At 44.9% G+C, this 20,699-nt stretch overlaps 3 protein-coding genes across 4 annotated transcripts; 1 reads left to right on the top strand and 2 right to left on the bottom strand.

Moving 5' to 3' along the window:
* Window positions 1-261: 261 nt before the first annotated feature.
* On the top strand, window positions 262-8,698 carry me3 (malic enzyme 3, NADP(+)-dependent, mitochondrial). Its single transcript, XM_076159193.1, has 15 exons — window positions 262-481; window positions 1,379-1,596; window positions 3,599-3,732; window positions 4,185-4,334; window positions 4,448-4,523; window positions 4,640-4,801; window positions 5,096-5,199; window positions 5,285-5,394; window positions 5,752-5,849; window positions 5,940-6,053; window positions 6,133-6,238; window positions 6,407-6,549; window positions 6,706-6,879; window positions 7,356-7,454; window positions 7,618-8,698. Exons 2-15 carry the CDS (start codon window positions 1,384-1,386, stop codon window positions 7,777-7,779), a joined length of 1,845 nt encoding a protein of 614 aa, XP_076015308.1. The 5' UTR covers window positions 262-481; window positions 1,379-1,383; the 3' UTR covers window positions 7,780-8,698.
* A 365-nt stretch (window positions 8,699-9,063) lies between these two features.
* On the bottom strand, window positions 9,064-14,771 carry nxpe3 (neurexophilin and PC-esterase domain family, member 3). Of its 2 annotated transcripts, XM_076159035.1 has the most exons (6): window positions 14,618-14,771; window positions 13,827-14,013; window positions 12,800-13,581; window positions 12,353-12,423; window positions 11,983-12,204; window positions 9,064-11,065 (listed from the first exon to the last, which is right to left on the bottom strand). In XM_076159035.1, the coding sequence occupies exons 2-6, from the start codon at window positions 13,917-13,919 to the stop codon at window positions 10,500-10,502; spliced, it is 1,734 nt and encodes a 577-aa protein (XP_076015150.1). In that variant the 5' UTR covers window positions 13,920-14,013; window positions 14,618-14,771; the 3' UTR covers window positions 9,064-10,499. The 2 variants fall into 2 exon arrangements, with proteins under 2 accessions (XP_076015150.1, XP_076015149.1); XM_076159034.1 differs by having other exon boundaries at window positions 13,827-14,771.
* A 1,202-nt stretch (window positions 14,772-15,973) lies between these two features.
* Window positions 15,974-20,687, bottom strand: cep97 (centrosomal protein 97). The gene is made up of 11 exons (XM_076159222.1): window positions 20,514-20,687; window positions 19,691-19,833; window positions 19,453-19,611; window positions 19,256-19,357; window positions 19,027-19,140; window positions 18,758-18,924; window positions 18,503-18,667; window positions 18,158-18,336; window positions 17,338-18,010; window positions 17,075-17,150; window positions 15,974-16,818 (listed from the first exon to the last, which is right to left on the bottom strand). The coding sequence occupies exons 1-11, from the start codon at window positions 20,548-20,550 to the stop codon at window positions 16,309-16,311; spliced, it is 2,325 nt and encodes a 774-aa protein (XP_076015337.1). The 5' UTR covers window positions 20,551-20,687; the 3' UTR covers window positions 15,974-16,308.
* Window positions 20,688-20,699: the final 12 nt, after the last annotated feature.

Genomic DNA, 20,699 nt, shown 5'->3' with positions numbered 1-20,699 from the left:
GTTTTGTATGTTTCCACCTCTTTTGGTGGATGACTAACAGTTTAAATATGTGCTATTTTAAAAAATTCTTTAGGATTAATAAGGGAATATAACAAGAACAATGCAACTACTCTACCAGTTTGACCTTTTAAAATGAGCTGTAAACACAAAGCTCGTCCAGATGCTGCATACATTACTGTGTTTATGAAAATAGGAGGGTGTGGTGGGGGTAGAGGAGCCCTGAGAGCCACCATGCTGCAGTCTGATTGGTGGCGGCTCACATACAAACACAGGCAGCAGCAGTGCAGGAAGAAGAGACGCTCTGACTGGAACGTGAAGCTGTCAATGTCAAAAGGATCCCCGATCAGCTGCTTGCACTCGATCTCCCCCCACAACAACATCTGCTAATCACACCAAGGCGGATTATCAGAGCCGAGTGCCTCTTATGAAGATTTGAACCTGAGACACAGCAGCAGGAGCAGCAGCTTCGCATCATCTCCAGGTACAGCTAGCTGAATATTAGCCACCAGCTAGCCTAGCACACACAGAGAGAGAGAGAGAGAGCAGATTTTGCGTTTGCACTGACGGACGCACTTGAAAATGACAAATGTGCGCGTATTTACATTTTAGTGTATTTACATTAAGTATTCACAGTAAATAGGTCAGCGCCCGTTGTTCATCACTGAACCCTGATTTGACTCAGCTTTGGCAACGCAAACCTGAACTTCTCTCCCCGGCTTGTTTACCCGAGGTCGCTCCCTCTTGTGTTCCCTGAGCTATTTGTGGAGCTTCGACGTCGTCGGTCCAGTTTTCTCTCGGCCTCGCCTTTCACCGGCACTGACGCTTCTGCACCGGGTATCGTTCTATACGACTCACAGATGTAAACAAGAGGATTCAAGCTAAAATTAACTACAGAATTAGTCGTACACATGATCCATATGGTGCTGAAAGGTATCATTTAGTGGCGATTAAATGTGACATCATCTTTAGAGGCTGATACTGTTGCAAGCGACGCTGGAATTGGAAGTGACACAGCACATAATAAAGTACAGTTTATTCTTGCTGCTTTACCTTTCACCAAAGAGATTATGTGTAAACTTCTTGCTGCTCAAGAAGTCGTTAACCAATTTGTCACAGAACAGACAATGACAGTAAGTGTGTAACTCTAAATGAGAACAAAAGCATTACTACAATTATCTGAGAGAGGCATTCAAACACACTGTTTACTATATTTACTATTGGTATATATGACCATCCTATGACCGAAGCCTGTAATTACATGTTTGTGCCAGTCTGGATCCAGGGGACAGTGCAGAAATGTTCTTCAAAAGTAAAACACCAATCACATAAAATCTCCAAAAAATGCTAATTGCTGTTTGTTGTGTTGCCATGTTTGCAGGAAGCATGAACTCCTTTCCAGGAAGAGCTGCACTGTCCCTGTGCAGACGCGTGTCGGCTGGCGGGATGAGGCCCCTCGTGGGTTCTCCTGCTCTCCTGGCTGACCCAACATCTTCCCTCCAGGCTGTCCGGGTCTGCCACTCAGGGACGACACACAAAGGCAGCGTCAGCACCAAGAAACGGGGCTACGACATCTTGAGAAACCCCCACCTCAACAAGGTGGGCTCACTGTCACACTGTGTGGAACATCTTCTCTAGTCAGCACTTACTCACTCTCTGGCTTAGCTGTAAGCCGGTCATTGACCAGTTATTATCCCTGATCATTCTCTGGGGTAGCATAATGGAGTAGTTGTTCTCTATTAATATGCAACTTTACATAGCAAGGTGCCTTCAAAGGTCACCTGCTCTGTATGCTGTCGTGTTCACTATGTTTCCACCCTTATACCATTTACTATGGTGGCAGAGCACAGAGCACAGATGACCATATAAGCACCACAGGATGTAACGTTCAAGTGCCACATGGGTGCCAGCTGAGTCTTATCACAGTCAGACGGTTGAACAGTTAGGTCTTCACCTCCAGGACACCTTATTCCCCTCATAGTCTCTCTCTCTGCATTGTACCATAAAGGTGTCTTATTGTCTCAGGCCTGCATAAACACAGTACAGTGTCACTGTTTTCATAGCATTCTGGAAATACTAGTATTTGCTAACTGTGGTGCTACATGGAAAGAATGCATATCTCCATTTAGCGTGACTCACCGGTGGTTTTGCTGTACTTTCTGTTTTACAAATCCAAGATGGATCCAAACTTTAGGGAATTAAATACAAAAATGGTTGGACGCTTCTAAACTGCCAGTACGTTTCTCTCGTCATGTCATGTCAGGCTCAGCAGGACATTAAGATAGACTGGGACACGTTTTGGCTGATGTCAGTTACAGTTCCTTCCCCTGTTCGTGCTCAGTCAGCAGTTGGAAGCCCGGAGTCTTCACAGTGACTCACAGTTCAACTGAGTTGATGCTGAAGGTCAGGAAATCAGGATTATTGTTTTATTAGTATGATATTATCGTTCCAGACACGGTACAGTTTACATAGCAGGACTGCACTTTGGCATTCTCACCCAAATGCTTTAAAGTCAAATTTGCATGGTATATTTTTGGATTACTGTGAAAAGTTACTTCAGCTTTAAAACAAAATCTTATCACTTTTTTACTCTCTTTTTGACATTAAACCGCTCCACTGAGGGCTCTGGGGGTTTGCTCACTTCCATTTAGCTGCACACATTTCCACAGGCATTCTGGAATTCATCAATCATTTGCCCCCCCCTCGACCCCAACTCCCAGAAAACTGATTCCAATAACCTGCCTACTTAAATGACCTCTGGCAGACCTTCTATTGTTATTGGTTGTATGCAGTACATGGTGCTATATGTAGATAGTAGCCACATGACACTGTCACTGTTCACCACTCGGCTTCATCTGGTTTGTCATTGTCTCGTTTGTCATTGTCAATGGGAGGGTACGAGCCTAGTGGAACAAATGTAAGATAGGCATTTTGATTGGCTGGTACTATCAAGGTACTAAGGTAACAATATGTCAAAGTCACCATTACTTTTCAGAATCAAAACCCACCCTGTTGCCATCTATAATTCAGACCGGCACTACACTCTCTTGTAGGCTGCTGCTGTCTTTGGCTAAGGAGAATTAAGAGGAAACAGATGGTGGGAAAGCAGAAAGGAGGGCAGAGACATGTAGCTGACGGGTGTGAATTCAGACTCTGACACCATTGGACAGAATAAATAGATTAAACCTCGCTCTCCCCTCTAATCAAACTTTGGGAAGCTTTCCAAAGGCAGGACAGACTAACAGCACAGACCACAACCAGAGAGCAGATGGGTGCAGGTTTACTTCTTTATCTGCTTGGTCTCTTAATGCTCACAGCTGTCAGCTACCAAAACTTTTTAGAGCTTTTATTAATGCTGCTTTTACACTTTGTCTCTTTAACCTTTCCTGTACTTCATTAAAGTCCAAAAAAAGTCAAATAATCTGGAGTAAATATCAAAAAGAGCACTGTGGCTGAGCAGTGAGTGTGTGAGTCAGATGCTCCCATGACTAACAGATGAGTCACGGTGGTCTGGATCGTGGAAGAAGAAAGGAATGCCTTTGGCGCAAACCGTTTCCATGGATATAACCGCCACCTAACCGCTCCTTCTCCGTCCCTGCAGGGAATGGGGTTTACCCTGGAAGAGCGTCTGCAACTGGGCATCCACGGCCTGCTGCCCCCTTGCTTCCTATCGCAGGACGTCCAAGTGCTGCGGGTGATGAAGAGCTACGAAACACGCAGCAACCCTTTGGACCAGTAAGCACACACACGGACTGTTCCCATAAAGCACCACATAGATGCCATTATGATGATGATGATCTCAGATTTTAGTCAATAGGAAACATTGCAATGATCTTCAGCCGACATTTAGGGAGAAAACAATGAAAGAGGCATAGGGATCAAATTTCTACGTTCAGCAACTCCATCAGACCAGCATGTGGTGCAGCTACAATAACACACCCCCTTTGTAATGTAATGTGATACATCCGTTTAGTAAATACTGCCATTGTGAAGTTTATTCAGTTTGTGTTGAAGCTGCTTGGGAAGGGTCAGAGGTTGATTCAGCTCTATTGTGATGTTGAGGTTGTAACACAATCTCAGTGGCAGTAGGACCAGTAGGACCTCAACACTAATGTGGATTATTACTAGTACCTGCAGGTAGTAGCCACTGAACTATGACTGAATGATGAAGAGTCTGTCTCTGTCAGGTACATCCTGCTAATGACGCTCCAGGACCGGAATGAGAAGTTGTTCTACCGTTTGCTGACCTCCGACATCGAGGAGTTCATGCCCATCGTGTACACTCCCACCGTGGGCCTGGCCTGTCAGCAGTACGGCCTGGCCTTCAGGAGACCGCGGTGAGAAACACATCTGCTTCGTTTCGTCACGCTGCAGTTTACAAACCCTTGAATGTTTCCTCATGAGCGCCACCAACGCTGACCATGTGTAACTGCAATGTAATCCTTTACAGAGGACTCTTCATCACCATCCATGATAAAGGCCACATTGCCACCATGCTTAACTCCTGGCCTGAGGAGAACATAAAGGTACCCACGTGCACACTCAAACAAGACACGCACACATTCATATGCACACCTGCACCTGCAAAAGTCTCCGATTGTGTATGTGTACGCATTGCTCACGCCGTTGTGTCTCTGTGAAGGCCATTGTGGTGACGGACGGGGAGCGTATCCTTGGTCTGGGCGACCTGGGCGCCTATGGAATGGGCATCCCAGTGGGCAAGCTGGCGCTCTACACAGCCTGTGGAGGGGTTCGTCCCCAGCAGTGTCTCCCTGTGCTGTTGGATGTGGGAACTGACAACCAGGTATGACATCGGAGCTCTGGGAAGGCTTCAGGAAGGTTTTATGAGCTCCTGTCATACCTTCAACCTGCACCTTATCAGTCACCGCACGATAGATTCATCCATCATGATACTGACCTTTATTACTTATGTTAGTATCTGAACTGCAGCTGAACATTCACCTATTGATCTCTTTTGGTTTCACTTGTTTTTATTGTATTTAACGTTGCTTTTCCACTTTTAAATAGCCCTGGCAGCTATTTATGGATCACCTGTCCCTCTTTATTATAATTCTTGTCTTATTTATTTCTGGAACAGTCGCTGCTCGATGATCCCTTGTACATCGGCCTGAGGCACAAAAGAATCAGAGGAAAGGAGTACGATGAGCTGGTTGATGAATTCATGCAGGCGGTGACAGACAAGTGAGTACCAAAGACAAGTGACAACAACAGGACACATCTCTGAGCAGGTTTGGTTTAATGCTCACTCACTCCTGTGGCTCTGCAGGTATGGGATGAACTGTCTTATCCAGTTTGAGGACTTTGCCAACAGCAATGCTTTCCGCATCCTCAACAAATACAGGAATCGATACTGCAGCTTCAATGACGACATCCAAGGTAAAACTCGCTCCTCTGTGGGGAAATGATGCAGTTGGTCGACTGTTAGGGCCTGATTTACTATGATGAGACAAATACTGTGCATTATTAGTAAGGTGCAAAAGCTGCTCCATACCAGTAGGTGGCAGCATCTACATTTTTGCGAGTTTCCAGGCAGGTTTTTTGGGTAAATAGACAGAAAAAGACTGAAATATGTAAAGAGAAGGGAGAAAACTGTGGCTGCATAAGTCTTCTCTCCACTTTCATCACTTTAAATTTAGTAATTAGTCATTTTAGCTTGTGTATTCTTGACTGTAGTCTCTTCAAACCTGTGCAGAGTCAGTATTATATTTGTCTTTGTCGTTTTTCCTCCATCAGGCACTGCCTCTGTAGCTGTTGCAGGGATCTTAGCTGCTCTGAAGATCACCAAGAACACACTACTGGACCACAGGGTTGTTTTCCAGGGGGCAGGCGAGGTGAGGAGATTTACCAGCTGTAATCTGGAGGTCACATCTCATGAATTAGACTCAGATCGGATGTGATGAGCCGTCTTATTTCTTCCCCAGGCTGCTCTGGGAATCGCCCACCTGCTCATGATGGCCATGGTCAACGAGGGAGTATCTAGAGAAGAGGCTTCCAAGAGGATCTGGATGGTGGACTCTAAAGGTCTCATTGTGAAGGTAAAGTGTCTCTGTCTCTCTAGGTCCCAAACTCAGCTCAGAATTGAGATATAAAGTTTGATATGTTACACCATTACAGGGAAGAGGCCATCTTAACCACGAGAAGCTGGAGTTTGCCCATGAGCATCCTCACATAAAGACCCTGGAGGAGGTGGTGCACACCATCAAACCCACTGCCATTATAGGTGAGTTTACCTTCCGGCAAAACATAAACGGGGATATCGTGACTTCCAATTATTGACGGATGAATTGATGACGGTGACATCAGGATGAGTAGTAAACTTTATGAGTTAGAACTTTGCAATTGAACTCTGATGGATTGTCCCTTTGCACTCTGTCCCGTTTATATAAAGGCGTGGCTGCTATTGCAGGAGCATTTACTGATAAGATTATCAAAGACATGGCGTCTTTCAATGAGCGCCCAATCATCTTCGCCCTCAGTAACCCCACCAGCAAGGCCGAGTGCACAGCAGAGCAGTGCTACCAGCTCACAGAGGTAAAAGCTCCAGATCACTGCAGTACGCCGCTCGCTCATTCATATCTATTTCATAAAAATCTACACTGTCTTTACCGTGCCAGAAATCTGAGGCTACACATGTCTACTTGTGTTTGTGGCTTTATCTAATCACCTCTCTGTGCACCGTCTCATCAGGGCCGTGGCATCTTTGCTAGCGGAAGCCCTTTCAACAAGGTGACCCTGGCCGACGGACGCACTTTCTACCCCGGGCAAGGAAACAACGCCTACGTGTTCCCTGGTGTGGCTCTGGGCGTTATTGCCTGCGGAGTCCGTCACATTTCTGATGACATCTTCCTCACCACAGCAGAGGTGAGAGGATCACTTATTCAGCCATTTAAAGCAAAACATAGCCTCATTTTGCGAGCAGCTTCTCCGAACTTTTGCTGAGTTGCCACATGGAAGCTACTCAGTAAAGAAATCTGCTTGATAGGAATACACTTGAGCTTCTTGGGACTTGTCTCTAACGGAGTGTGAGAACTCCACCTAGTGTTGCTTGTTGCCATGGCTGGCTGAAAAAACAATCATCCACACTATGAAAAACTAGTTTATATTTACAGCAGTAGTGATTGTTGCAGTTTTGAAGAGTTTCACAGTTACTCAACGATAAAGGGAAATGAAACTGTCACTCCCACTTATACAAACAGTTTGTGTGGTGAAGAAAAGCTTGAGTGATGCCTGATGTGGTGCCAGGAATAAGCAAGCAGAGAAGGAGAACTAGTGATATTGTTGATCTGTTGTAACCTTCCACCTTAATTATCTAACTTACGTGTGTGTGTGTGTCTCAGGCGATAGCTGACATGGTCACAGAGGAAAACTTGGCGGAAGGAAGACTCTATCCTCCTCTCAGCACCATAAGAGAGGTTTCCTTCAAGATTGCAGTGAAGGTATGTGATCTCACTCCCCAGTATGATCTACACTTCATTCCTGTCTGTACCATATACGTGCAGTGTGTATCAGGGGGCTTTACAGGAAGTGCCAAGTGCATTAAGGAGGTTTCAGCCATGATGTCTCTCACCTCGTTGGTCTGTGTGTTTCCCCCTCTATCAGATTATCAACTATGCATACAAACACAACATTGCGTCCGTGTACCCCGAGCCCAAGGACAAGGAGGCTTTCGTGCTGTCCCACATCTACAGTCCTGACTATGACTCCTTCACTCTGGACTCATACAGCTGGCCGCAGGAAGCCATGACCGTCCAGGATGTGTAATGACTCCAGCCAATGTCTCATTAGATCTATTATGCTGCAGTGGCGCACACACAGTTTCTGCATTGCCTCAGTTCTTATTATTACCTTTACTGTATGTCTCTATTCCTGTCTTTGCTTTTATACAGCCAGTGTTCTTTTTAATTTAGATACAAAGTGATTAAGAAACAAAAGAAGGAATCATGTAACGGTATCTTCTTTATTTTATCAGTGCTGTACTTTACTCGATGCTTGGCTGAACATATTTTGAACCAGCATATCAAATATCATCATAATACCCCGTATATCTCAAGCTACACTCCTCTCCTTCGACTTTCTAGCTCAGCTGTCATAGTGTACAGTGGTTGAATGATCTCCTCTGAGGGGTGAATGTGCGTCGGTGTGTTCAGATCCCACAGAGGACTCATTTAGAGCGTCGGATAGTACGATCTATGACGCAACGCACAAGTTCTCGTAGTGCCTCTGTGACCCCAGGATGTCACGTCTCCATTCTCTGGTTAGAAACTCATTGTTTGACTGGAAGTTACAGAAGCCACATGTTTTATTGTGAAGAACGCGCTCATCCCCGCAGCTGCTGTTTATGTCACACTCCTGCCACCTGAGAAACACTCCAGGCTCAGATATGACTTCTGTTTCTAGACGGCGTCCCTGCTACTCCGAATCACCACAGTTGTTTATGTTCTGATGTATGTTTGCCTCGATTGGGTGCTGTCATGATTCTAGAATGTCTTGTATACGTGGGTGTGTTTTCCTTTAGGAGACATTTGTACAGAGATCTTACCTGTTCCTGTATGTTGCCAAAGTTACTGATGCAAATATGTTGTGATTCTTGCTGAAAAGGGATTTGCTTGGGGGTTTACAAAGAAATTATGGTTTTGCAAGGGAAAAGTAAATCTTTTTAAATAAAACCGTTGATAAATAAGTGGTTTGTGGTGTTTTCAGTGATTTCTCTGTCACAATTTTGTATCTTCATGGTGTTTACTCTGCGATTTAAATAACTGCAAATGAATATGAAATGTTTCTGGTGTATCTGTGACATCTGCTGCAGCACCTTTAACACAGCAGGGAGAAGATCATCCGGAACAAACCTGACAGCGAATGCTCTTGTGGTATTCCAGAAAACAGGTTTAGCAAATGTCACAAATTTGGGGATCTAGTCTATGTGAAAAAAAATGTATTGGACAAATTCAGCCAGATTCAAGAATGCCTTGTGGAAAAATGTGAAAACAATATGATGATGATGATGATGATAGGAAATAAAAGATGGAACAGATTTCAACTTTCATTTTAATTCAAGCCACAATTTCCAGAAGTGTCACGTTGTGGTCGCTGTGGTCAGCACGTGTAATGGCTCAGTGTTCAGTGGACACATTCAACAGTTTCAACACTGAACAGCCTAAGATTCGTTGATGAAAGCAATTCTCAAGTGTTAACCTTTGGCAAAATGAACAGATTTAGACTAATATATAAAATAAATATCATGACCATAACATACCAATCCCATATGTGGGGGGGGTTTACAGGTTACTCAAGTATCGAACCCCTTGTGAGCTGTGTGTCCTCTTATGTCTTAATATTCTGGATCATTGGGAAGACTTTCATCAAGAAGTGGACAAATAGTGGCATCACAGGGACATCTAAAAGAGAAATAAAGTTTTTTTTCCAGTGATTCAAACCTTCTGCGCTACACACTGGGAGCAGGCCAGAGATGTCCCCACCAGAATGACATCCTTCTTTGTTCAGTGAGTGAGCCCCTGGACAAGTGACTGAAAGTGGCGTCATCTATTTCACAAACCAAATCTCCCAGTTTTCATTCAGTGCGAGCGATAACCTCGTTCAACCTCTTTTTGCTCTTTGAGACTCGTTCAGGGATGAGGTTCGACAGTTTCGTGAAGTGAATTCGCCTTTAGATCAGTGAACCAGAGCTTGTTTATGTTTATGTAAAATCACCACTATTTTGGAGTGGCGCTTTTGACTTGTAAACAGTTTCCATCAAGGATTATACAGATGGGGACCTCTAATAAGAAGGCATTCCATGTAGTTTAAGTGACTCCTTGCCTATGAACAAGCAGGTTGGCTCTCCGATGAAGATCAAGTGACTGAGGGTTGGATCAGCGAGCTTGAAACAAATCGGGAAAAAACCCAGAAACTTAAGAAATCCTACGGGGTAGAGCAAGCGAGAGTGTCAATCACTGCACAGTTTTAAGAACACAGCTTTTATGAATGCGACAGCACTAAGGGACCTTGCTAAAATCGGATTTGTGAGAAAAACCCTCCACAGATTGCTGACCACCACTCACCACTAGGGGTCAATAGACACCTGTTTGAGAGACAGACATGCACAAATAAATGCAACAAAAACACAGAAAACAAATGGATGTTATTAACAATCACCGCACCAATGTCTTTGGCATGTACAAAAGAAAAGCAGTGTCGCGGAGTAAAACTGAAGAATTAAAGACAACTGTGTTCAAAGGTAGACAGGAGAGAGGTTTGATAGTAAGGACTGCGTTTAAAGGGTTGATAGCTGCGGGACAGGACATTGTGATGTTTAAATAAGAACAGCCTCATCTAAAAGCGAAGCGGGCATTTCATAAGTTAAGTTCTACTCATAAGGCGTCTTGCTTTTCAGGTCACACTGATTTAGCATGTAAACAGCAGTCAACTCCTCACACTCGCTTACTTACTCCTAACAGTGCGATTGTCAGTTGTCTCAAGCGTCTCTAGTTCTGTTGGTGCTTCTTCTTATCTGGGCAAACGAAAGACAAGAGCATATCTATCATGTTCTTAACAATGGCTGGAGGCGGATGAAGGGCGTGAGGGAGGTGGTGCGCCAAACTCATTTGCCAGGCGTCCACCAGCAGGATGTCCAATCCCTTGAACATGGCCCTGAGCACGCTGTTGAGCTGTAAGGAGAACCAGTCGCTGTTGTACAGGCTCACCTCTTGGTCGATGGCTTGGAGGTTGGCTGAGCGGATCACGACCAGCGTCCCCGGCGCTCGGTCTAGGAGTCGCACGAGGGCCCGCCTGATGTGACGGAGCCTGCGTATGTATATCTCCACGGGGAAGGTGCTGAAATGAGCCCAGATGCTGAGAACCACCACGGTGTCTGGGCCCCCCGGCAGGCCGTCCAGCTCGTTTGAGATGTAGTGTAGCTCGTTGGAGGTGACAGTGGAGAACCGGATGGGGGGTCCATGGCAGCGGTACTTCAAGAGAATATTATGGGTGCTGTCCACTGCCATGAAGGGTCCGACATTTTTAGGACTATGCAGGTTGAACTCCTTTAATTCTGGGAAAGGTGGAATGACTGAGTTAGATTAAAGGACCATGTTGAGAAGAACAAAAATTAGACAACAGCATTGCTACTGGTCCTGTGCAGCTGTAATAATACTCACCGCAAGGACAGCAATGTTACTCAAAACAAATGAGTTTGGACAACAACCCTCCCCATTTATTGCAATTTTCGGAACTCCACTCGATTCATGTCGTTTGAACGCTACGCAAAAGGAAATGTCAAACTAAGCTATAAATAACTCGCTCAAGAGTCACTGGTCTAACACAAAGCTGTGTGAGGCTCGACTGCACTTACAGTATCTCTCCCACAGCCCCACGTTTCTGTACTGAGCCTCAGCTGTGGTTTCAAATGAATGCTAACACTGCTATGCTAACATGCCAACAATTAGCGAGTCAATAGGCTAATAAGCATGCTTAATGTTAAAAAGGGGGGTGTCCCAAAGGTATACTACACATTACTACTATATTGTGTACTCTTTTGTGTAAACTGATACTCAAGACTATGTTCTGGAACTGGAAGTAGAGTTATGTGTGTGATGTTACGAGCCTGATGAACAACAAAGAGACAACTAACTGAAGGAAAATGTTCATTGACAGACTTATTACCATACTAGTTGTGTATAAACTTGCCTTATTAGACTTCACATATCACACAGACTTCACACACCGAACATGTTAACATTTAGCATGTTGTAGCAGATTGTACGTTGTGTTAAGGGCAATTTGATGATTATTTTTCTGATTTCAGTGTTGCATAAATGGAAAATGGCTCTTCAGGTGGTGCTAAATGAAATGTCAGGGACTCATTGAACTCTTCATCCTACAGGTTCATCCTCTGGCAACCATGAATAGCTCTCCTAAATTTCATCTCTCTTCATGTAATGAGTTATTGTGTCATGTCACCATGCTCACCTGGAACAAAAGCATTGAGGTACTCAAACCATTGTCTGACAGTGGAGTCTCCATACATGTTGATCACTTTGCCCCTCAGACACTGAGTGATGGCGGACGAGTCATTGAACTGACGCATTGTAACTCCACCTAGTGGCCTCCATGATCCTCCGTAGTAATATCCGGACGGCGTCACTTTAATAGGCTCTGGTTTTGTACTGCTGCTTTCCATCCCTAGTTGATCTGAAACAAAGCCAAAGACAATGCAGACTAAATAAAACCGTCTATTTCCTCCTCTGGGTCGCAAGGACAAAATAAAATCAATCAAAGCATGCTTATACTGTTGTACAGCACACACACACACACTACACACATTACTCAGCCTTTTTACCTTTCTTCGGAGGTAGTACATTGATTCTGTCGGGTCCTGAAGCATGTATGTGAGCTTTGATGTTTACGCCACTAAAGAGAAACAAAGAAAACACAGAATTCTTCATAAATCATAGCAGATATTAGCTAAACAGGGACAAATCAGTATCATGCTATGTGAATATTTAAAAACCTGTATTTCTACCTTAATTTGACCTTTGATTTGCCTTGATTCGAGTTTTCTATGTTTTTGTTTTGTTTTATTATTATATACAGTAATTGTTTATATACTGTAATTCCCAGTGATGTTTAGCATTCAGATTTTACTCTCATGGCATTAATATTCCCTCCCAGTACGTTCTAATGTCTTAAATTACCAAATTCGGGAGATCCTTGCCAAAAATGTGTACTGGTTAATCAGAAAATAGGTTTGATTACAACATTTGTCCGCATTCATAAAGCTCCGAACCTCTGGAAGAGCAGAGCTTCTTTGTTGGTGATGAGGTGTTTCTGATAGCCTCCCTTGGCGTGGTTGATTCTGGTGTCACAGCTGAGCATTTTAGGCTTGTAGCAGTACCAGGGCTCGCCTGTGTGAGGGTCTGTGTAGTTGCACAGCGGCTGCTCATCAGGCGGCAGGCACATGTTACACAGAGTGGTCTCAGACAGGAAGCCTGACCTGAAGAGGCTCTTGAAAAAAACCCGGTCAGGCCGCTCCTCCCTGAGTCGCCGCAGCACAGCGACGGCCTCGCTGGAGTGCACCAATGTTATCTCAATCAGGGCAGATCCCATCCAGAGCAGTGGGAACACAGCTGAGTAGAATCCATTCCTGTGATCCAGCACGTCACCGGCTACACCTGCTCCAAGCTCAGGGGAGTGCAACCGAGCCAACAGGAAATCGCCGCCGTAACGCTTGGGACGGCCCTGAAAGTCATGCATCTGGACCAGCACCTCCAGCTGGTCACCAACATGCCACTCTCTTCCTTCTTTGGTGGGGAGGATGGCAAACAGGCTGTGCACAGGGTCGCTTGTCTGCCGTAGAGGGGGAGGCATAGGCCGGGTAAGAGGCTCAGGCCAGGCAATAGAGTCCAGCAGGTAGCGCTCCTCCAATTCATCTTCGGGAGAGGGTTTCTGGCCCAGGTGGCCGCAGAAGGTGTGGTTGTGATAAAAGGGCGGGGTTCTCTCCGGGGTGAAGGCTGAGTGGATTCTGCTCTGGAGCTTGTACAGGGTGGAAACAGTGCGACAGTTCAGGCTCTGAATAGAAAGACAAACTAAGATTACTAACTGGAACCGGCAAGAGGAACATTGGGTTGTGGAGAAGGTAACATCAGTCAAGCCATAAAAGGAACCGTCCTTTATCTTTACAACCCGTATATTACACCACTTTTGATTAACACATGCAAACGATCCATTCATCTTCCTCTCGAGCTCCATCCACTTCCTTTTTGAGGTCCCTGAGTAAACATTGTAACTAATATCTGCTGCTCGTCTCTCCTCACCTCCAAAGTGTGGATGTTGCGTAGCAGGAAGATGAGGCCAGTCAGTGCGAGGAAGAGGAAGAAAATGCCATATTTAGACAGACTTCGACACATGGTGACCCCTTTTTGTCTCCCATGATCAGGCCCTTCTTCGCAATCTGCTGTCACCTCGGTGATGATGGCATCATGTTGATTTCGATGGCTGAAGCTGATTAACAAATGCAACCAGGACATGCATACAAGCAGGACAGGCAAACGGGAAACAGGCACATATTCAACTTTAACAACAAACTACAAACTTGACAAACTACATGTGAGAAGTAAAGCTGAGGAATCACAGCTGACATGGAGCAATTTAAGTTTATCTCTGTCTATACTGTCTGTGTATGTATGTATACATGACATAAAACGAGATTTAGGGATCCAGATGTATTAAGCGGCGCCTGCGCGTTGGTAACGGTTAGCCTATAAAATAGGAATAAAGGAGCAAACACACACACACATTCTCAAAGTCCCATAGCTGCCTGTAAATACCACCATCTAGGTTTCAAGCTAATCCTTCAGCTTCATCTATAAACATCCTGCTGATTCCGAGTCACAGCACAACTGCAGTGACGCAAGACTCAACAACAAAGGGGCCGAAGGAAAGATGTCATTACTTATGCAGTACGGAGATGCAGAGTTGAACTACCCGCTGTCACAACTAATACACACACACACACACACACACACACACACACACACACGCGCGCGCGCGCGTTAGTAAGCGTCACCGTTAGTGGTGCGTTTAAAGACGTGTTATCCTGACTTACATCGACAGATTGGCAGGACGGTGCGATTCCAGCGCAATGATGGAGGAGACAGGACACGGGAGACAGGAGGGCGGTCTGCTGGAAGGCGGCCCGGGCAGCAGCAGCAGCAGCAGCAGCAGCAGCACATGAGACAGTCACGGGTAGGAGAAGTGTCCTGAAAAGACTGACGCCAACCCCACAAGAAGGAGGGCTGGCTCGGTCCCGTTACTGCCCCCCACCCGGGATTTGACAACAAGGACGTGATTGGTTCATCCTGATCACATGACACAGGAAAAAAAAGGGAATCTAATTTAATGAAATTGAAATTACTTTATTTTTTTGCACGGCCAACCGCTCCCCTAACCATGGTCCTTACGTTAGAAATGTATGACACTTTTATTATTTGTATATTTTGTTCACTTCCGGGGATGGTTTCAGCTACTTCTTTCCTATTGGCTACAGATATCTAGACTTCCATCCTTGTTGTCGTATTTCGGGTGGCACAAATAACGCAATTGGAACGAGCTGTGGCCACTAATTCAATTATTATGGGGTTTAAAAAACAAAATCTTCCTCCCTTAATCATTTAGAACAATTTATTCACAGCTAGGGAAATAAACAAATAGCATTCGTGATGAAAGAATAATCAGAGTAATAAAAGTGACCACGATTACGTCAGAATTATGACTTTAATTAGAACGCACCTCGTTGTTGACTCACTTATGGAAAATACTATTGACTATCGATTTTTCAGCTTTCAAATCTTTGTTATCCATCATTTATGATCTTGACAGGAATAGAATGTTGCTCTAATATGCTACTTGAAATTAATTATTTATTGTTTGTCCACGTGAAACTGACCAGTTATGAGCTGATAACGTCATTTGGCCACTGGCCTGCTGTTCCTGCTGCTTAAAGAGCAAAGTGCAAAGTTTTATTTCACACAAAAGGTATTGGCCACCTATGGAACACAAAGTTAATCAATGGATAATCCTTCACTTGTCTGTACATACTGTTTCCCATATCCTAAATTATAAAGTTTGGTGTTTTGGCTGCTGAACAGATCAATTGGGCAGATTTAAGAGATAATACTGGCCCAGGCTCTTGTGGGAATAAGTTTACAATTACAATATTCAATTGGTCAAAATCCAAACAACCATTAGCCTTAGTGTGCATAATATTTCCTAATGAATCAAATGAGAATATCTAGAATAGTGCAGATCTATTAAGGATGTTGCCTACAAATGACCACAAGATGCTCTTAAAACAGCTGATCAATCCTTTTCAGCCATTAGCAGGACACGTCCATACTGTATGGCTTTTTGTTAGTATGGTGTAGTGTGTTAGGGGTCAGAACTTCAACCACAAATCCAGACATTAACCATACATTCTGGTTTATTGCAGTTTGACACTAAAACAGATCAGTAAACAGATTATCCTCTAGGCTGCATCAGCAAAGGTAACCTATTAATTGTAAAAGGATAACTTCGAAGTCACCAATACCTTTCTATCTGTATATAACTGTGTACTGTTTGTTTTCTTAACACACAAGAGAAAAATGATAATAAATAACAGAGCTGAGCTACGTAGTTAAGTATAAAGTTACATTCGCAGATATCATAAAACTGCCCACCATCTTGACAAAAACAAAGGCCACTGAGCAACACACGTTGATCATATACAGTAATTTTAGTAGATTGTGTGCGAGACATTCAGACGGGCCCAGGAGAAGCTCCCGGTGTGCCCGCCACGTCTGATTGGTTGTGTGCTATGTTTTGCAGCGGGGTGTTGGACTGTGCCGTTTCCCTGGGAGACCATGGTGAGGGCGACTGTGTTCTATCACTGGCTATTCCCTCCTCAGCCTCCTCCTCGTCCCTAAGCTGCACAGATGAGAGGTACTGATCCAGCAGGCTGCAGTCCGGGCTTTCCCCGCCGCCGGCACAGCTGCTGAAGACGGGGCTCAGAGCCCGCACTGTCTTCAGAGAGTCTGTTGTCCCGTTGCTAAAGAAGCTGTCCTCTTGCGTCGGCTGCTGCTCCATTGTGGATTCAAAGCCCGAGTCTGGGAAGGAGGTGCCGGTGCAGGCTGCTTCTGTAGTGTTGGATACAGCAGGCGGAGCCGGCTTGCATGGTACCGGGGCTGAGGTTTGAGGGGGGACCACAGCCTGATTCATGCTTACCAGCTGGAGCTCCACAGACTGCTGCCACTGCTGCATTGACTGGACCTGCAGAGACGACAACACACCACTACTAAAGACTCCAGTACATTCACAATTCTTCGGATATGCTTTCATTGTTTGCCTTTTTGTCATTGTTCTGTTTTATTGGCTCTATTCTAGATTTTATTGGCTGGAGTGTCTGCTTTTATTACTGCCAAACTGAAAAGAGACCTTGTGTTTGACGACGATGCAATATACCAAAACAGTGTAACAATAATAAAGTTAATGTTTAGCCATCATCCCAGAGAAAGTAGACACTGACCTGATTCCACAGGAACTTCACAGCCTCTTCCTGTAGCTGCCTGTGTAACCGCTCCTCCTCACACTGCTTCTGCACTCTGCAAACATATGTCAAACTTTTCATGTCTGGACCTTTGTAGTAAGAAATCTACGCACATCTATACATGCAGCACAAACAATCATTGTGCAATAAAAGAAGAACAAATGGCTCAATAGTTACAGCAACCACCCATTTACTTGACCCAACTTTATTGGGGACAAAATGGAGATGATAAGTCAGTTTACCTCCCCAACTCTCCAGACAGGAAGACGATGTGCTCGTGCATCCTGCGTAGGCGGATTTCACTCCGCACCTCTCTGGCCCTGGGATGGCAACAGCGCGTGTACTGCCCTCGCCACCAAGACTGGATCTTTATTGCTGCTGTGTTTGCGTCCTTTAAACTTGATTTAGTAGCACCTGGGACAACTCCACCGTGCTTGCCGTCCTCTTTCATCTCTACCTTAGTACAGTCAGTAGATGTTTCCGGATCATTCTGAGGTGTGCTAACTCTCACTCCTACAGAGCCGGATGTTGTAGCTGTACACCTGTTATGGTTACTGACTGAGCAATCGTCTTGTTCCACGGTTACCCTCTGGCGTTCCATCACTACAGGTGAATGATGCGTCTCGTCTGCGCTGTGCTTTTTGGGCTGTGCTGGGCGCTTAGGGGCCAGGGAGTCAGGCTCAAATGTCTCTGTCTCGTCCTCGCTGTCCGAGTGGCTTGGCTGTGGCTCCAGGTCGTACGTGAAGGAGAGGAACGTGGACTCAGAGGAGAGCATGCTGCCGTTGAGTTTGTCCTCATCTGTCTGCACAGCTTCCAAGTACATGTGCTCGTCTGTAATCCTCGGGCTGTGACTGAACGGCACTGATGGATGTGATGAGTCAGGGTTGACCCATGTGTTAAACTGCACAACTGGCTCTGGAATGAGAGAAAAAAACAAAAGCTCAAATCCTGAAAGCAGTATGGTTTGATGCAGATATCCACTGACACACTGCCTCCCACCGGGGGCGGAATCCCTGTCCCACAGAACAATAAAGCAGCTCTGGTGTGTCTCCTGTCTCTTACCAGTCTCCCTGATGGATGGAGCAGCAGCTGGTGCAGGTGAAGTGATTTTCTTCATCTCTCTGGCCCCCCCTGGTGGAACTGCACTTGAAGGGCTGTGTCTCTCCACATCTAGTTGAGTTGGACGGGGAGGACTCGGGGAGCTGACCTGACTCTCCTCTAACAGCTGCCTTTGGTGCATCCTGAGACACAATAACATCAAGCCAACACAAACATTATTCAACAAAATACTTTCCATTAACAAGAACATATGAAGTGGATTATGAGTAATGACGTGACGTACGAGCTTCATACTATTTGGCAGTAGTGAGCATGTATCTCTATCACTGGCACATTTCACACTTGTACCTCTGTTTGCTCAGGATCTTTTCCAGCTTGGCATCCTCTGCTTTTTCCAGAGCCAGAGAAGAGGTCAGAGGGCAAACCATGGCCAGGTACTGAACCAGCTGGACATGCTGGCCAGGTCGATATAAACGACCTTTGCCCTGGCTGTACAGCCACTCTGCTTTGAGACTGTAACATGATCGGACACAAGGAATAATCAATTTCAACATTAGGAATGTGATGCGCTGAATGTCTGGAACAACATTTAAATGTACACACCCTTCTTTTTGGGAAACTACATAGCCATCCAGAACCTTTAAGCTCAGGCACCAACTGGTGATGTACGGTCGATAGTCAAATCCTGGCAATGAGGGGGTTTCCATTACACAGGGGTTGCTCATAATAGAGAGTTGCTCCAATTCATGGAGAGGTGCCAGGTAAGACACCTGTGGAGATGAAACAACAAGGGCAAACTGGTGAATACAAACACTTTCATAAAATACTACTATACTATAAATACTAAAATGTTATGGAGAAAAGACATTTACTTCATTGAGATCCCTTATCTCATTTTCTGCAAGGGAGAGAATGGATAGCTGGGCAGGCACATGGGCGGGGACAGTGCGGAGGGTTGAAATGCCGTTTCCATGGAGCAATAGTGTCTGCAAAAACAGCAGCACATCATACAGATTCATTAAAGAAAGAAAGACATCAAGCTGACATGGGAGAATTACACCATTAAAGAGTGAATTTATTTATTTAGGCTTCAATTCTCACCTTTAATGCCACCAGTTTGGTGAGGTCTCCAATGCTGGATATGTTATTGTCAGACAAATCCAGATGTTCAATGGAGGTGCAGTTGTGCAGCTGCTCAATAGCCTGAGTTAAAGAGAACATAGTGAGTTAAACTTCATCACATTTACACATGAGCTGGCCTATTAAGAACCTTAAGGAGGATAAACGGTTCCCCTCACCTTAATGTTGTTACCCGACAGGTTGAGCCATCTGAGGTGCACGAGATCTCTTAACCCTTCAATGTAGCCGATACTGTTATTGGGAAGATTGAGGACTTGCAGCTGTGTAAGCCGAGACACACCCATCATTCGAACCAGGCGGTTTGCTGCAACAGATAACTACAGGCAGAACAACAGATTTACAATACAACTTCAAACTGTATAATGCTGGCTGGGCAAACATTGAAGAGGATATTACCTGTTGGAGACCCGGGCTCCTTTCCAGGTGGTCCAGCTTCATGATGTGGTTACGGTCCAGGACGAGTGTGTGTGTGTCATCAGAGCAAACAAAATTGGCATCCAGCTTTTGCAAGCCCTGGTCGGAATGATCCACCACAGAACCTGAAAGGAAAGAGAGGACAGAGAATGAACAGAGTGGAAATTCCTTACTGCCATGTTTGCTGAGTATTATGACCACAGATGATACAGACATAACTACTAATGCAGGAACATTAATTTCTCCGTATTCAAATAAAGATATTAAGAATTGCATGTGTCTCTGCATAAAAGAAAGGGAACATTGCCATAGTTACATAGTGGTTGAACAGCTGTTTTGCAGACAGCATACATCTTTACTTATGAGCCCACAAGTAAAGAAACGAATCAAAACACCACTTGATCAGCATTCAGCTTCCCTACAACCCCACAAGAAGCATAATCACGAGCACAAATTTGAATAACGTATGAGCCAGAGATGAGCTTTGGTGATTTCTTGCGGTATAAATTTGACATCACTGTTGTGTATTTTTGTTTCACCTTGTTAGTACGATGGCATCACTTCGTTAGTTTGACAGCATCACTACCGTTAATTAAAGCTGTCTAGGTTGATGTGCTGGCGGGCGACATTGGAAGCAAAACAGGGACGTACACTTGGAACTTGGTGTTGTCTGACGCTGTTCTACATAATTAACTAGCAAACAGTGCGGAGCGACCACACGGGATGTTTTGCTCTCGGTTAAGCTAGCTAACCGAGAGCAAACGCCGCTGTCTGTCTGATTAAAAACAACAAGGAGAACACTCACCTGTGTTTGCTTCAAATTCCACGTCCGAGACCCCCATCTTTGCACCACGGACGAAGCTAACTTTGCAAAATAACTGTTTTGGTTAACGGCAGTGGGAAAGATAGAAACCTCCTCGCTTGTTTGACCGAGGGGTTCAAATGGCGTAACAGCAGCTGTTGCTACTGGGAAATGTAGTTCACGCTAACT

The sequence above is a fragment of the Genypterus blacodes genome, unplaced genomic scaffold, assembly GCF_046128005.1.
Source record: "Genypterus blacodes isolate CSIRO-AG114 ecotype Tasmania unplaced genomic scaffold, CSIRO-AGI_Gbla_v1 ptg000093l_1, whole genome shotgun sequence".
Taxonomy (NCBI): domain Eukaryota; kingdom Metazoa; phylum Chordata; class Actinopteri; order Ophidiiformes; family Ophidiidae; genus Genypterus; species Genypterus blacodes.
The sequence above is the reverse complement of the archived record's forward strand: the minus strand, read 5'-3'. Positions and strand labels throughout refer to the sequence as shown.

What these genes read in the sequence shown, in the direction of transcription:
- me3 (XM_076159193.1), top strand. Translation starts at nt 1,384, where the DNA reads ATGAACTCCTTTCCAGGAAGAGCTGCACTGTCCCTGTGCAGACGCGTG. An exon ending in GAAACCCCCACCTCAACAAG is followed by an intron (nt 1,597 to 3,598) that starts GTGGGCTCACTG and finishes CCGTCCCTGCAG; the next exon opens with GGAATGGGGTTTACCCTGGA. An exon ending in ATGTGGGAACTGACAACCAG is followed by an intron (nt 4,802 to 5,095) that starts GTATGACATCGG and finishes TTTCTGGAACAG; the next exon opens with TCGCTGCTCGATGATCCCTT.
- cep97 (XM_076159222.1), bottom strand. Translation starts at nt 20,550, where the DNA reads ATGGGGGTCTCGGACGTGGAATTTGAAGCAAACACAG. An exon ending in GGAATTTGAAGCAAACACAG is followed by an intron (nt 19,834 to 20,513) that starts GTGAGTGTTCTC and finishes CTTTCCTTTCAG; the next exon opens with GTTCTGTGGTGGATCATTCC. An exon ending in GGAGCCCGGGTCTCCAACAG is followed by an intron (nt 19,612 to 19,690) that starts GTAATATCCTCT and finishes TTCTGCCTGTAG; the next exon opens with TTATCTGTTGCAGCAAACCG.
- nxpe3 (XM_076159034.1), bottom strand. Translation starts at nt 14,039, where the DNA reads ATGTCCTGGTTGCATTTGTTAATCAGCTTCAGCCATCGAAATCAACAT. An exon ending in GAAGCTCTGCTCTTCCAGAG is followed by an intron (nt 12,424 to 12,799) that starts GTTCGGAGCTTT and finishes GTTTCTCTTTAG; the next exon opens with TGGCGTAAACATCAAAGCTC. An exon ending in TGTACTACCTCCGAAGAAAG is followed by an intron (nt 12,205 to 12,352) that starts GTAAAAAGGCTG and finishes GCTTTGTTTCAG; the next exon opens with ATCAACTAGGGATGGAAAGC.